This window comes from Coprinopsis cinerea (genome assembly GCF_000182895.1).
Source record: "Coprinopsis cinerea okayama7#130 chromosome 12 map unlocalized cont3.12, whole genome shotgun sequence".
NCBI classification, from domain to species: Eukaryota; Fungi; Basidiomycota; class Agaricomycetes; order Agaricales; family Psathyrellaceae; genus Coprinopsis; species Coprinopsis cinerea.
In genome coordinates this window covers 1,776,608-1,792,461 of record NW_003307533.1, presented here as the reverse complement: position 1 = coordinate 1,792,461, position 15,854 = coordinate 1,776,608, and the positions used below count along the sequence as shown (strand labels likewise).

At 48.8% G+C, this 15,854-nt stretch overlaps 6 protein-coding genes across 6 annotated transcripts; 4 read left to right on the top strand and 2 right to left on the bottom strand.

Annotated features, from left to right (window-relative positions):
• Window positions 1-1,272: 1,272 nt before the first annotated feature.
• CC1G_07773 (hypothetical protein) lies at window positions 1,273-2,498 on the bottom strand (the record flags this gene model as incomplete). Its single annotated transcript, XM_001835178.2, has 6 exons — window positions 1,273-1,437; window positions 1,497-1,644; window positions 1,692-2,057; window positions 2,107-2,261; window positions 2,320-2,411; window positions 2,468-2,498. The coding sequence occupies 6 exons, from the start codon at window positions 2,496-2,498 to the stop codon at window positions 1,273-1,275; spliced, it is 957 nt and encodes a 318-aa protein (XP_001835230.2).
• Window positions 2,499-2,891: 393 nt separating this feature from the next.
• Window positions 2,892-5,063, top strand: CC1G_07772 (hypothetical protein; the record flags this gene model as incomplete). Its single annotated transcript, XM_001835177.2, has 11 exons — window positions 2,892-2,920; window positions 2,982-3,128; window positions 3,184-3,333; window positions 3,383-3,452; window positions 3,518-3,664; window positions 3,722-3,807; window positions 3,857-3,949; window positions 4,002-4,127; window positions 4,190-4,590; window positions 4,659-4,784; window positions 4,849-5,063. 11 exons carry the CDS (start codon window positions 2,892-2,894, stop codon window positions 5,061-5,063), a joined length of 1,590 nt encoding a protein of 529 aa, XP_001835229.2.
• A 279-nt stretch (window positions 5,064-5,342) lies between these two features.
• CC1G_07771 (hypothetical protein) lies at window positions 5,343-6,491 on the bottom strand (the record flags this gene model as incomplete). The annotated part of the gene is made up of 2 exons (XM_001835176.2): window positions 5,343-6,298; window positions 6,353-6,491. 2 exons carry the CDS (start codon window positions 6,489-6,491, stop codon window positions 5,343-5,345), a joined length of 1,095 nt encoding a protein of 364 aa, XP_001835228.2.
• An 813-nt stretch (window positions 6,492-7,304) lies between these two features.
• Window positions 7,305-8,986, top strand: CC1G_07770 (hypothetical protein; the record flags this gene model as incomplete). Its single annotated transcript, XM_001835175.2, has 5 exons — window positions 7,305-8,183; window positions 8,238-8,423; window positions 8,472-8,770; window positions 8,822-8,936; window positions 8,972-8,986. The coding sequence occupies 5 exons, from the start codon at window positions 7,305-7,307 to the stop codon at window positions 8,984-8,986; spliced, it is 1,494 nt and encodes a 497-aa protein (XP_001835227.2).
• Window positions 8,987-10,127: 1,141 nt separating this feature from the next.
• CC1G_07769 (hypothetical protein) lies at window positions 10,128-11,766 on the top strand (the record flags this gene model as incomplete). Its single annotated transcript, XM_001835174.2, has 4 exons — window positions 10,128-10,334; window positions 10,893-11,517; window positions 11,572-11,669; window positions 11,725-11,766. The coding sequence occupies 4 exons, from the start codon at window positions 10,128-10,130 to the stop codon at window positions 11,764-11,766; spliced, it is 972 nt and encodes a 323-aa protein (XP_001835226.2).
• Window positions 11,767-13,688: 1,922 nt separating this feature from the next.
• On the top strand, window positions 13,689-15,751 carry CC1G_07768 (hypothetical protein; the record flags this gene model as incomplete). The annotated part of the gene is made up of 5 exons (XM_001835173.1): window positions 13,689-13,869; window positions 14,653-14,845; window positions 14,897-15,067; window positions 15,118-15,618; window positions 15,682-15,751. 5 exons carry the CDS (start codon window positions 13,689-13,691, stop codon window positions 15,749-15,751), a joined length of 1,116 nt encoding a protein of 371 aa, XP_001835225.1.
• Between the last annotated feature and the right edge of the window lie 103 nt (window positions 15,752-15,854).

The window sequence follows — 15,854 nt, the reverse complement described above, 5'->3', positions numbered from 1 at the left end:
TCCATATGTATGACGTGCTTCCTGACCATCCCGTCATGCTTGTGTGGATGTTCACATATTGCGATCCGTTGTGCTGGGACAATTAGACTCCCCACGTTCTTGACGCCTTTTCATTGATTTTCACAGACAAAATGTCGGGACCTGTTGTATACCTTATTGGTATCCAACATTGCGCTCCCAATGGCTTCTTTCCCTCTTATGCTATGCGTGGAAATAGTAACAAAATTGACCCGTAATCATGGCCTTTGTGCGACAAAAGCCAGCTGTAACGGTTATAAAGGCGTCTTCTCATTGGCGCGATTAGGAATTCGGTGGGAATATGTGCGTATCCAGAACTTTTTGTTGTCCCTTGATCATGTGGTGACTACATCTGCATTGGTAGATTGAATTACCAAAAGCGGTTGCACCCTCTCTTTTACCTGGAAATTCGGTTAGGCCCGTGCCGTAATCGCCCCTTGAACTTGGTCTTGTGAAAACCGTAAACTACGTATTGCGTCAGAGTAAAGAGGAAACCATGTGGAATGTCGTCTTAAAATCCACATTGGATGACCAGATGTTTAGGAGGCCCCTTAGCAAATTCATCTGAGCAGATCGGCTACTCCGAAAACCCTGCAGTATCCCGTCCAGAACCTTCTTGAAACTCTTGTCCGTTTGCGGTTTCATCGTCCACACCTTCTTGTCGCATGGTGCCCGTGCTTTGATCGCCCCTTGAACTTGGTCTTGTGAAAACCGTAAACTACGTATTGCGTCAGAGTAAAGAGGAAACCATGTGGAATGTCGTCTTAAAATCCACATTGGATGACCAGATGTTTAGGAGGCCCCTTAGCAAATTCATCTGAGCAGATCGGCTACTCCGAAAACCCTGCAGTATCCCGTCCAGAACCTTCTTGAAACTCTTGTCCGTTTGCGGTTTCATCGTCCACACCTTCTTGTCGCATGGTGCCCGTGCTTTGAATTGATCATGTGTCCCAAAAGAGGTCTCCGAATACTGACCTCCCTTTCGGCAGTGTAACTTCGCGCTCTGAAGCATCAGAAACTCATCCTTCTGATGAACCAAACTTTTCATTTGTGTCCGCTGGATTCAATGGGCGTCAACTTTCGGGCGTCGGTCCGCCTTGTCTGTGCAAGACTTACGAACGTATGAGAAACAATGCTCGACTTTGTAGACGAATCTGTTCGGTAGATTAACCAACGGATGACTGCAATCCAACAGTAACGAAGAAAACTCTGAATTGAATCGATACGAGGCTGATAGTACATTAAAGTAGTGACCTAAGAATCGATTCGCATCTTTGACAGTTGACGCTCTGTCTCACCAGAGTAGTCGTCGTTCACCGAATCATAAAAGATTTTGCGCTTCATTATAGTCTGTGCTGTGCTCCCTGGCTCCCCGCCGAACTGGTTATACTTGCTTCTCATACGAAGGATGGCTGCCCTCTAAAAAACAAAACAGATGCGCTCAGGATCTTTCCCCTACGTGGTGAGAGCGGACGTACATCTCTTTCCTTCTGGTCGAGTAAGACGATTGCCTTGAGGGTGACGAGAAACTTCACGGTTCTATTCTTTGTCGGAATGCCTACAAAAGCAATTGTAGCCTCCACGATATCACCGTCCTTGAAGACGGTAGGTGACACTGCCCGGAATCTGGTGTCGTCAGCTTCTACAGCTCTTGGTACTGAAGGAAAACTCACTTCGGATCCATGTCGTGCAACCGTTCCAGATATTGAACCTCGTTGTCCTCCGTGTGCACAAACTCGTTCTGCGCTAAGGAAGCAAGGACACCATCCGGGTCCACAAACCTGGAGAACGGCACCTTCTGGCGATCGCCAACAGCGGATACGTGAGTGAAATACCGAGTGTTCGCTTCGATAGCGGTGTGATTGTTGAAAGTTGCTGGGCCCCATCCTTCCAGGAGACCGTCCTTAAGGGAGCCGTTAAGTTTCAAGTATGCTTCTTCGATGCGTTCAAAAGCAGCCTGGAAGGTAGGATCTCCGAATCCTGTAATCTTGACGTGTTGTCGCATGTAACGTCTTCCGCGAAGGAGCGATTTGGAGGTCCTAACCATCATCAGTCCCAACGGCACGTCCAGATGAGATCGCGACCTACGAGTGTCCTTGAATAGGCGGCAAGTCTTTGCCGCAAAGAATGCCTGGGACTCTGAACACCGCTTCCTCGACGCTCCCATCCTCGCCCTTCTTCCCCAGAATCCAACTCTTTGGGTTCTCAACCGCAACGAATTCAAATCTGGAGTCGTCAAGGATCTAGGAGCACGAACAAGGGTAATACGGAAAAGTCGTTGCTCTCCAGACATACCCTCACCTTGCTGTCCGAAAGCCAATCAACGCCTTGGCTGTCTTCTTTAGCTGCAACTTCCTCTTTGCGAGTAATGAGCATCGTGTTTAGGGCACGCACTGAGGTCAGAGTGTCATTGGTTTCGATCCGGTCCTTGCGAACATGCATTACCTACCTCCACTGTCGATGTTGTAGAACTCGTCCATGTTGGCCGAATAGACGAAGGAAGACGTTTTGCTCTCTCTGTCTATGAGGAGTTTCATGAATCGCGCGTTTCATCAACATCTTAACATCTCATGAACTCGCCTTTTTGGACTCTCCACGTCGCACAGTCGATCTATGGCTCTGAAGATCGGCCGCCTTGCCAATTTTTTCTTTTCATTCCTTTTTGTTCCATCAGAAGGTCCGAGTTCTTGGGATGGCATATGGAATCTTTGCTGGACTCAACTGATTTCCTTCGGCGCGTCAAAGTCGGTCAAGAAATTCTACCCAATAGGGGAGCCCTGCACTTATCCGTATAAAGATCGCAAATTCGTCCTGTGGAGACTGACCATCATCTTCACTGCGAGTCCTTCTCTGAGTATCTGTGTGTTATCGAAATGGCTACGAGGCGATCGGCTCGTATAAGGTTCGTCTACCCGTCTGGTTAAGTTGAATCCGCGGCCTTATTGGCTTACCTTTGCGTCTAGTACTGGAGGGAAACCACCGTCAGTCGAAGTCGCTGATATTTTGGCTGACCATTTCATTACTCACGAAACCAACACCTTTAGGAAGAAGAAAAACATATCTCCTCCAGTCGTCCCATCCGATAGCGAGGACGACCTTCCCCTTACGCAGTGAGTCCATTAATTTTGAGTACTGCAATCATGCTGTTCATTAACAACTGTGTAGGCCAGACTTTGGCAGTTCTCGAGGGAAGGAGAGTGCGACCTCAAAATCCACGCGCGGCAGAGGGGGGAAGAGTTCCGTCCCCCGAGGACGCAAGCGTGGTGTTATTGTGTCGGATGACGAAGCCGCTGTCGTCGACGGTGACGCTAGGACGTGAGTGTCAGCTTTTCCATATGAATCGATTAGTTCTAACTTGGAGTAGGGTCAAGCGCAAAAAGTCGGATCGTGACGGTGATGATGATGGACATTCGGGAGTGGATGATGGCGCGGTTGTTCGTGTTGATTTTCGATCGGTTTGACCGTGCGATAGGCTGATCTCGAACGCTGCCTTATACAGGAAGCCATCGACGGCACTGCCAACGATGACGTTCGAAGGGGAGAAGATAAAGGCGGGGAGGGAGGCGGTGAACGTGAGAAGGAAGATGTCGAGTTGGAAGGTGAAGTCGCGTCGGTCGCGCTTGGGTCTGCAGATCCTACCGAGCAGGTGAGATGTCCTTTGTAGCTGCGGAGTTTTGGTGTCGTCATTGAATCGTCTACCTAGCAGGATGTCCCCGAGGACGATGTTAGAGCTTATACGTTCGAGAGCGTGACCGAGGTTGTCAAAGGGACTAAAGTGCGCAGGGTTGTGTGCGTTGATTTATCTTCGCTGGTCGACGCTTGCTGACATCCAGTCCAGACGTCTTCCAACTATTGATTGTTGCGATGACGAGGCTCTCTTGGATCATGCCTTAGTCAAGCAAGGCATATACAAGGATCTTCCACACCTGGCGTAAGTCGTTACTCTTTATCTTGTGGGAGGCTCCTGCTGATCGGTGCGGTAGGCCTGTTTACGCTAGATCTTGGGCGACTAAGAATCGCGGCGAGGAGGTCGACGAGGACGGGAACCCTATCCTCAATGCTCTGGATGTGGAGGCCTGGATCGCGAATCATCCTACTCTCAAACGCAGGTGGGTCATGCCTTCAAAATCTTCTTCTCCTCAGTAGCCTCACAATTTACGATGGACGACAGTTTCCTTTACAAAGCTTTCGGTTTCCGTCGGTCGAGGCGATATGCCGCCCCCGCCCGGTGTGATCCTCGAGATTTCGCTGCTAAGCACTGGTCCAGCAAGTACGATCGATCGGATGGGAAGTCTGTGACGCTGGAGTCTTGGGATGTTGTTTGGGGTCACGACATGTCCCAGGCATTGTTCGTTTCCTTTGTGGCCGTTAACCAATCTTTCGTCTTATCTGCCAGGTATCCATCTGACGGCGGAGGGGTCATCTATCGCTGTGTCACTGGTCTTGGTCAGAAGGGGGACATCGAGAGGACTTTGTGTTTTTTCCCAATGGTCTTGGATATGGAAGGTATTACTTTGCAGATGGACGGTGAGCGAGTCATAACTTACCAGTCTAAGACCAAACCTTTCAACGGTCAGTCGTATTGCCTTGCATTGTCTCCTCGTTATTGGTTGCTGACAAGCGCTGTCTCAAAACTATAGAACCGCGTGCTACTGCCAGCCCAATGAAGGGTCGGCTCATCACGTCGAGCTACTCTAGCCCTCGCAAGAAGGCTTATAATACGTCTGCTGTTCCCTCCTTCGCTCCCCTGGCTTGGGATGTGCCTAGTACGTTGTTTTTTCCTTCTTCTTTGATGCGAAGAGCTTCAGTGTTCACTCTCGATCCGTCCAGTTCCTGTCTGGGATGCACGGGGAGTCAAGGACTTCGATTTCGACGACATTAACAGATCTATCAGTCGCTGCAAGCCTTTTGAGGAAGAGATTCCATTCGGGTCCTTTGCGATGGTCACTTACACCGCGACTGCTTCTCGTGCAGACGATGGGCCTTGGCGTCTTTACTTCTACATTCGTAATGCTGTGTTGTTCTCTGTTAAGGAAGAAAATTAGAGTACTTGAAGATGTAGCCATCAGATAAAAACCAAAAAAAAAAAAACGCTTCTTCGTCACTTGATAGTGTTGCCTAAACTACATCGACTTTTCGCCAGTGAAAAACAAAAAAATGTTATTATTGATTGTAACGAACATCCAGCCGGACTTAGTGACGCGCTCAGCTTGGGCATACATGAATTGACCTTTCTTCGCGGCTAGTTGTGATACCTTGCCACGGAGGATCTGTCCACTGTTTCTGAGGTAAGATTTGATAATATAAAACTTTTGCACTGGTAGTCACTTGCCTTGGGATGGATCCAACCCCGTTGAGAAACCGTATACGTGTCTCCGCCGAGTTACTGAAGGAGGGCGCTGGCAGTAGCCAGAATTCCGCGGTCGCCAGATCAGGGACCCGATCGAGCCGTCTGTTCTATCCACTTCCCGCTCGATTGTGCAGTCGAAAGAGCCGAGACCAGGCCAGAACCTCACGGTGTCGGGGCAGCAGGGGTGGAAGGCGCATCTATGATTGGGGAAGACGTGAGAGCTAAACTCGGCGACAAGGACACCTGCTTCCTGCATTTCTTCTAGAATTCGTGCGTCGGTTACTTGCTGATCGTATTGAGCTCCTCTCGTGAAATCACCTGGAAGAGTGGATAGGGCGATGTTGTTGATCGTTTGCAGGGGGTGCAGCGAGACGATTCGCCGTGCGCTAAGGAAATTCATCAATGCACCTGTTGGGAGCCTGTTGATGACTTCGAGAGGCACGCTGTTTTCGTTTACCTCCACGATCACCGCAGTCACGTCCCCTTTGGTGAGGACGAAGGACTGTGCCATCCTTTCCTCGAAGTGAGGATAACCAAGAATGTAACCGACTGGCCTTGGAACACCACGGTACTTGTTTGTCGTCTCCCACCCCTGCGTCTCCTCCATGTGTGCCTGCATTCCGCCCCCTTCTCCACTTGCCACCGCAATCTCGAGGAGTCGTGAAGGAAGTGTACTCGGAAGGAAAACACGAGTGGGCACCCGACCAAAAACAACGCCCGAATGCTCTTGAAGAGCGTCGGAAAACGCCTTGTTGTCGACAATTCCGTGCGCAGCGAGCTCTCGTTTCACCTTTCCTTCGAAACATCGCTCTACCCAGAGAGCACCATGATGGAAGACTTCTTTAAGCTTTATAAGAGTTTTGATGTCAAGGTAAGACATTATCTCGTCGCACGTCTCCTTAGGTATCATAAGGAGAGGGCTGTCCTCGTCTGCGACAAAACGTCAGAAGAGATCGGCGAACGCCAATCACATCCGGAACTCACTGTGGAATTTTTTGCACTCAAAGCAAAAATTTGTGTCCTCTAATGTCGAACCTCCAATTCTTTGCCCGTTGACAATCCAGTAAGTCGTGGTCTGAGAGCCCATAGTGCCAGGATGAGAAGTAGACGGCGAGTAGTGCATCGAGAGAGAGTACGAGAAGAAACCGGAATTTGCCAAGTCAATTTGATCGCAAATGACCATGTTGCTCGCGTGAGAAATGCATCCTTGGCGCGTATCACTTGCCTTTAAACTCTCCCAACAGGACAGGGACTTCGAACTCGCGATCGGCCACCCTTGGGGACTGTACGCGCATTCAGGTTACTGGAGGTATGTGTAACAAAATGTTGCGATAGCGAGAAGGTCGGGATGTAGGAAGGAAATAGCCGATGATACTGGAAGCGCCCGCGGGTGTGGTGATGGTCAGGCTATGATGTAATCGTTGCCAAACAAAGAAGGTGGTTCAATTTCATATTTGGAAAGTTTGATCCTTTCTCATCTCGAACGTCTTCGCTTCATCCTGTGCTCACCATTCGTCTTCAATCTCTAATGCGTATCTCATTCAACGATGTTACCTGCGTGGCTTGCGCTTATACGCCTCTAGGCGATGGACATGTTTCTACGGACATATGGCCGGGATACTTAAACCTACTGCTTTCTGCAGGGATGATACCTCACGCGATGCTCGTTATCGTTTTCTGTCTTGGAATTCTGCTTTTCTGGAAGCTTGTTTCGCGAGTACGACCGTCTTCCGATACTAGGCCTGTCCATTGTGGAGGAGGAAGAGTCGCTGTCTCGCGAACCACATACGAACAACTGGCAAGTCTAGGTGCCATAACGACATATGGTGTTGAGGGTCCACTGTCGAATGCGGATGTTTTTCAATACATTTCGAGCGTACCAGGTGATCTTGTGGACGAACTGGCATCTGGCTTTGGAGCGTGTATCTCGGTCACAATGCCATTAACTGAGGCTACGCGGTTCATGCCTGCGTATGAATTAGGTCGAGTCGCTATTCTACATTCCGTGCCTAGGATCAAACCTACATCTGCCTTGGAAACAGCATTGGCGAACCACAAGTGCACTTCTGGATGTCCTAAGCTATTCTATGTCTTCAAAATTGTCGTTCAGAAACCTCGGGTCAGAAAGACTAAGATGGTACAACCCAATCCTGCGGGCCTTCCGTCATATCAAGTCGTCTTGGACAAACGTTATACTGAAGCTCATTCACAGATTCCTTTCCCACCGAAGCCAATAAGCTTCAAGGAGAAAATCAAAATCATTCACGACTTCTGCATGGACCTCCATCCTTCGAAAATCGAAGAGGCTGGGTGTTGCGTTTGTGGCCAGCTTACGCTCAAGTCTGAACTAACTCCCTTGCACCAGGATCTGGACTTGAGTCTCTTGGTAAACCCTGGAGTTTGTAGGAAGGCAAGATCTACTGCGGATGAACCTATCTGCTTTCCAGAAATTCCTGTTCTCGACGATACTTGCTCGGATATATGTCGCGCTTGCCATGAATCGTTGAAGTCCGGTAAACGTCCTAAGTATGCTTTGGCAAACTATATGTGGTTGGGTAATGTCCCTCCTGAGCTTTCCGAGTTGTCGTTTGCTGAAAAGATTCTTATTGCTCGAGTACGGCATAACCGATGCCTGGTAAAGGTCGCATCAGGCAGGGCTCGAATGATGGCTAATGCGATCATGTTTGCCAGTCCGGTGGTGAAGGTATACCATGCCCTACCGCCGCCAAGAACTGAACTGGAGGAAATTCTCGCCTTCATTTTCATTGGTAGTCAATTCCCCACCGAGGAAGATTTCAAAAGGACTCCTATGCTGGTGAGACGCGAAAAGGTTGCTGCAGCGCTTCAGTGGCTAAAACTCAATCATCAGGACTACTCTGACCTATTTATATCGAAGGAAAATCTCGATATGTATCCTCTTTCAGGTGTTCCCGTTACCGTGGACTTTCGACGATCCGAACCTGGTGTTGATCCCACAGACAAGGAGCCTCTGGAACAGAGTAAACACGAAGACGATGTCACTCAGGGATCGGAAGAAGGACCATGTCCCTTTGTGGTGAGAGGGCTCACATCGAACGAATATGCTCATATTGATATTAAAAAGCTGAAAGCGGTTGCGTTGAACCATCTGGACGCGAAGGGTAAGACTCTCGGCGTTGGGCACGACCCCGCACCTCAATCGATGTACGACAATGTTCAGGCATACCCTCAAATGTTTCCATGGTTATTCCCTTATGGTTTGGGAGGTATCGGACATCGTAAGCATTCGAAGATCTTGTCGGAGCGCGAGCACAAGCGTCGCCTCTTGCTGTATCATGACAAACGATTCCAACTGGATCTCTATTTCCCAATGATCGCGTTCAATCACGAACAGCTCAAATCCAATATAACCGCGAGTTTCTTGTATGCGAGACGTGGTAATTTTCCGCAGGTTTCTTCTAAATTAGCTACAAGTCTGAGCAACGGAATGGTGGCTTCGATGGCTGAACTTCTTGAGCACGGTGATGTTCCGAAACTCGATACCCCCGAAGAGCGTGACTGTTATTCCTTGCTCGACGACATCGATCATGTAGGAGCACGAACAGACGGCTTTCTAACCAGTAGGAAGTTTATGCGTAACGAAATTTGGTCGTTGGTGGCCGAGAAAGGTGCCCCTAATTGGTTCATAACTTTAGCTCCCGCGGATAGCAAGCATCCTTTATGCATATACTATGCTTCTACAGACCATGAGTTTCGTCACGACATTATCCTTCCTGTAGACGTACGTAATACCTTAATAGCCCGAAACCCTGTTGCCGCCGCTCGATTCTTTGACTTTCTGGTGAGACTCGTCCTAAAACATGTGTTCGGTGTGGAAAAAGGAGATCGAGGTGTTTATGGTAAGCCAGCAGCTTATTATGGGACTGTCGAACAGCAAGGAAGGTTAACTCTACACCTCCACATAATGCTTTGGATAGAAGGGGCCTTCAGTCCTCAGGCTATTCGCGACAGGCTAAAGAGTCAAGACACAAAGTTCACGATGGACTTCATCGCATATTTGGAGTCGTGTCATCAAGGCGAATGCTTGACAGGGCCGTTGGAGGAGGTAAAAATGTCTGTTCCCAAGACACGCCGCAATGGAACAGAGGAACAGGGCCATTCCGAATTGGAAAGCGATGAGTCTCGAAGTAACGTCAAGCCTCCGCGGGGTTACACAGATCCGACTTTGACGTTGCCCGAGCCTCCACCATCCCCTCCTTGCAGCAATTCTGATGACTGTACAGATAAGTGTGAGAACTGTCGCGCTCATTTGGAGTGGTGGCAAGTCTTTTTGCGAGTTACCGATGACCTACTTGTACGATCTAACGAGCATAAGTGTCGAGATATGAATAGTGGAGGACCAAAAGGATGTCTTGACAAGGATGGGTTATGTAGAGCCCGGTTTCCTAGAGAGATTGTTCGTGAAACTATGGTCGACTTGGAAGACGGACATGTCACGATGAAACACCTTGAGGCGAAAATGAATACCGTAACGCCGATCCTTACTTATTTACTGAGGTGCAATACTGACGTGACTTCGATGTTATCAGGCACTACTCTAAAAGCAGTCATTAAGTATGTCACAGACTATATTACGAAAGCCAGTCTGAAAAGCCATCACATTTTCTCCACTGCTAACGACGTCTATCAAAAGAACATCGATCTCATAAATGACTCCGACAATAGCAGGGATGCAGGCAGAAGGATGCTATTAAAAATTACCAATGCGTTGATAGCTAAGATGGAAATAGGGAGTCCAATGGCCAGTCTATACCTGCTGGGCAACCCCGACCACTACACGAGTCATACATTCACTCCGTTCTTCTGGAAGAAATATGTAACCAAAGTAAAGGCGGATTGGGCTTTAAGCGCCCAAGACGACTCCTACAAGGACGCTCTACAGAATTATGAGAACGAGAAGGTTCTACTGGAAGTCCAGGATGGTGAAGTAAAGTCGAGAACTCTGGTTGATGATTACACTCACAGACCGAAGGTATATGAGGATGTACCGCTTTACGATTGGATGCTATACGTGAAAAAGAGGAGAATACCCGAGAAGAGGAGAAAAAAGAAAGATCTAGAGGAGCAAACGTTGGAGGAGGGGTCAGACGACGAACCTGATTTGGAAAGCTCGCAAAGATACATGCGTTTCTTAGAGGGCCATCCCCAATATAACAGCCATGAAGTCTACTGCGATTTTACGCGAACAGACCTTCCCATTTTGAACTGGTTAGGGGGAGTAGTTCCGCGAAGAGATCAGGGGGACCGAGAGTACTATTGTCTAGTGATGTTAGCAATCTTCAAACCTTGGAGAAGTGGACTAAATCTCAAAGATGAGTCCCAGTTGTGGGACGAAGCGTTTGCTGAACATAAATTCCAAGCGCATTTCTTGAATGTCATGGACAACCTGAACTTGCGTTACGAATGTCTAGATGCCAAAGATGACTTCTTCGCTCAGTTGAAGAAACGAAAGAATGCTCTGAAAAATTCTCTCCCATATTTTCAGGGAGATATTGGTAGCTATGAGCAGTTGGAAGAGTACGACGACGCTTACCTGGATGCCCTTGCTGCGGATGTAGACGAATACGGTCATATGCAAGACGGTTACATGCTAGGCTATAGAAGAAGGGCAAAACTGCTAGAAATGGAACAAGCGGAGGACATGATATCGAGAACGGGTTGGTTAGAGGGATTGGGCATCGGCTCAGACACATCTAAGGAGAGAGGGCATGGTACCCTCAAGGATTTCGAAGAATGCGTGGTGACGAATGAAAGTGATGGGTCGCATTGGAAGGCTATCGTAAAGGATCAACGAGCACAAGTACTTGCTAAAAAGCGAAAGCACGCACCTGCAGTACCACAGAACGAGAGAGGGAAAGCTAGATGGGGTGCTATCAACGATGTCTGTATCCTGGATGCTTCATACTTGCTCCAGAACTTCACTGTCCCTAAGGAGGAAACAAAAAAGATAATTAATGACACTGTCAATGAGTATTCGTTAAACAAAGAGCAGGAAAGAGCGTTCAAGATCGTTGCCAACCATGCTGCTTGCCTGGCCCCTAAACAGCTTTTAATGTACCTTGGAGGAATGGGTGGGACAGGAAAGTCGCAGGTCATAAAATCCTTGATAAGTATGTTTGAAAAGAAACGTGAAAGTCATCGTTTTATCGTTCTGGCACCCACAGGAACTGCTGCAGCCCTCCTAAACGGATCGACCTATCACTCAATGCTTGGAGTGAGACCCTCAAAGAATTCCGACGACGCGTTAACTCGAAACGAGCAGGTAGGTGTAACCGAAGCGAGGGAACGTCTCAGAGGCGTTGATTACATCTTCATAGACGAAATTTCAATGGTTTCCTGTCAAGACCTTTGTAACATAAGTGCTCGACTCGCCGAAATCACATCTGTGAAAGACGAACCCTTTGGTGGCATGAATATGATCCTAGCGGGTGACTTCGCTCAGTTGCCTCCTACATCTGGAACCGCTCTATACCGACCTACTTCAACCAAAAAAGGAGACATCGAGGGAAAACTCGGCGCTCAGAGAGCGGCCCTCGGAAAGTTCACATGGCATCAATTTACCACCGTAGTAATCTTGAAGCAGAACATGAGACAAAAGACTCAGTCCGTGGAAGACGCGGCCTTCCGGACAGCCTTAGAGAACATGCGGTATGGCGCGTGTACCGAGGAAGACCTTCTCTTTCTCCGAACACGGATCGCTAGAAAGGGGGATCCTAAAACATCCCTCGATCTACCTAGATACCGAAATGTATCTATTATAACTTCCTGGAATAGTTACAAGGACAGGTACAACGAGCTTGGTTGTAAAGGGTTTTCCAAATCTCTCGGCTTACCCTTGGTGACTTTCCGTTCCAGGGATGTTCTCGGTTATACGGACGACGGGGCCGATTCGGCCGTGAAGAGACCGAGTAAAAGAAAAGGATACTCAGCAAAACGAATGTCGCCGGCACTTCAACAGCTATTGTGGAAACTTGAACCTCACACAAGCCAACATATTGCAGGAACACTTACCCTGTGCATAGGGATGCCTGTTATGCTGCGACACAACGATGCGACCGAGCTTTGCATGACCAAAGGGCAGGAAGGTCATGTAGTAGGATGGACGTCTTCTCCTGGACTATACGGGTCGTTATGCCTCGAGACTCTATATGTTCGACTATCAAACCCTCCTCAAACTATTCATATCCCGGGCCTTCCTACAAATGTGGTACCTATTGTGAAATCAAGTCACAAAATAAAGTGTCAGTTACCCGATGACAGTGAGCCGCTCAATGTCGAAAGAGAACAAGTCAATGTGCTTCCAAACTTCTCGATGACCGACTACGCGTCTCAAGGCAAGACGCGTAAGGTAAACATCGTAGACCTCTCATGTTCCAAGACCTGTCAAGCAGTGTATACAAGCCTTTCCAGAAGCTCAACGGCTGCAAACACTGTCATCACTCAACCTTTCAACACCTCGAAAATAACGTCCGGAATCGACGGTTACTTAAGACAAGAGTTTCGCGAGCTACTTGTCCTGGACAAAATTACTGAACTCCGATACTCTGGCCGACTGGACCCTAAGATTGTCGGAGACTTACGTTATCCGCTACTAAAAACCTTCAGAACGCTGTGTCCCGACGAGTTAAAAAACATTTGGCCAAAATCCTTAAAGGAACCAAACCTAAAAGAAGTCGATGAAGGTGAAGATGATCTCCTGTGGAATAGCTCCCTCGTAGAAAGCTATATACCAAGGAGGAAAAAGAAGGTCACAGGCAACAATGACACCGACTCGAAAAAATCAGTTACGGCCTCTGATAGGAAATCAACTCAAGCCCCACCTAACGTACTCGACACCTCAGAAAAAGGTGCTGCGAAGATTAATGGGCAATCTGCAAACTATCAAAGAATCCGTCATGAAGTCACTGTGTCGAGTAGTACACGTTCTCTCAAACGCCCCTGTATAGACGACTCACACGAGGTCAGTAGGAAATCGAAACGAGTGTGCACATACTCGATTCAGGGTCGAGACGTTGAAGAGCCCCTCTTAAAAGGTTTCATATGGGATGCAGAGGACTACAGCTGCGCTTATGACTCCTTGTTTACTATCTTGTACAACGTGTGGAAAGAGAGAGGTGAAGAGTGGGCAGTACGGGTAGGTGAATTAAGCACCTACATGAGTCGTCTGACGGTAGTGTTTAAGAGAATCGAGGACAATGAAATGACGTTCGAAGAAGCACGAGACGATGTGCGCGGTCTATTGCATCAGGCCCATCCTGCAGACTTTCCCATGGGACCAAAAATGACTGCAATTCAGACTCTCGTACAAAAACTGAGTTCTCCTGGTCCTGACCGCAGCTACGGAACTCTTGTCCAGACCTGTTCTTCTTGCGACTTCTCACAGCATGATCCTGACTTCTCTTTCAACCTCGTTAACTCCCTATACACAAACCTCAGATACGAAGCAGAACGAAACAATAACGGTACGGCCTTGTCTCAGGCTTTGTTTTGCGATCGTAAGAAACTTCCTTCACCGTGCCCTGCGTGTTCGCGCGATGACATCCTCACGGCGAGACTCCTCACGTCTGACTCCCCCCCTCTCGTTTTCTTTGAAATTGCCGACGTTAACCTATCAAGCATCGAAATCGTTATTCGCTTGCCTGCCTCCTCGGGCTATCACGATATAGAGCTAAAAGGTATCATTTACCACAGCGAAACTCGGGGCCATTTTACGTGCAGATTCTTGGATTCTGAAGGTCGTGTTTGGTATCACGATGGTATGACAACAGGCCGAAGGTGCTCGTACGAATTCTATATGGATGTGAAAAACGAAACAGCTGAGCCCCTGATGAGTGGTCCCGAAGATTTTAAGCCTGTCTTTGCAGTTTACAGCAGCAGATATCGAAGCCCTACATTGCCTTAAAAACTTGCAAAGACTCGGATCTGCCGTGCTCCGCAACGGCCCTCTGCACCAAGTATCGACTCTGAGCGGGGACGAAGAGGAGCCTAGACGGCGCGACCGAATTCAACAGCGTTAACCGTCACAAACGGACCTGCCGTTCCCACGCTGACTCAACACTCGGCCTGCCGTGGGGATAAACGACGGGTAGTCCCAACGGGCGACAGACCATTACAACACCGTTGATATAGACCGGTCCTGGGTCCAACGGAGCCGCAACGGCAGGGCCGTTGAGACGCCGGTCCGAAATTTCCGACAGGTATCACCGTCGGGCATCATCATGTTAAACTTCACTCGAATGTCGCAGGTGTCGAGAGCGGAAAGGCTGTGGCACTGGTCTCAACAGATATCTCAGCTCCCGCTGGATATCTTCCAAGAACAGCCTTGGACGAGATATTCAAGAAGGCGCATGGATCCGTGGCGTATACCCATCCCACAGAAGGCTGGACGCGGTACATTGTACCTTGCAACGACACGCTCAAGATCACTTACACCATTGGGTGCGTATTCGCTCCATGCCTATGACTCGGTCGATCTGACATTCTCTCCAGGGGTGCCCAATACCCCATTCATCCTCTCGACTTTACGCAATTCTGGGAAGACCGACCCGAGTCTCTGAAGGACTACACCGTCTGCATCAGCACAGTCAGGTCATACGAAGGGTCCAAGGCAGACCACGATATCTCGCTGGGCGCAGCGTTTCTGCGCAACGTCTATTCCATGTAAGTGGTGCTCTTATCATAGTCAACATCTTGTTCACGAGCAACACCAGCTTCGACTTTGGTGACTCTCAAGAAGACGGCACCCTCGGCGAGCCCTACCTCCAATTCCTCCCTCAATGGACACACGGGGATGGCGACCACTGGAAGGACCTGCACCGAAACATGGACGGTCGGCCCCCTGAGCTCGAGCCTGCCAAAGTCGTCCAAATCCTCTCTTCCTCTTCCTCCGGTTCATCGTCTGACTCTGGAACATCGAGTAACAAGTCGACCAACAAGCCTGAAGCCCACTCTGGCAGTAACCACAAGACAGGTAGCGACATAGACGGAGGAAACATCCTGACCTCCGCCAATTCGGCCAACCGACCTGCCTCATCCTCTTCCGGAAGTAGCATCGACAGGTTCATGCCAGCGGTTATCGCCCTATTGGCAGTGAACCTCATCATCGGACTCATCCTAGCGGTATTGAGCGTCTTGAATTACATCAAGAAGAATGGCGCGGCAAAGAAGGCTGGGATTCCGCATTATATTCCCGTTAGCAAGAGGGATCAAGTGTAGGTCTCGTTTCATTTCAGCTAGCCAGTCTCGTGTTATATCTGACATACCTCCTCTCGTAGGCTCTTCGATGCAAATGACAACCCCTCGGGCCACGCCAATCGATACGGATATTCGTCCATGAGCGAGTAGAGTACTGTAGACACAGATTAACGGACAACAACATTACAACACGGACTTCATTACAACGATTAACCTAATTTATAATAAAGCATTTTCCCTCCTCACAGCACTC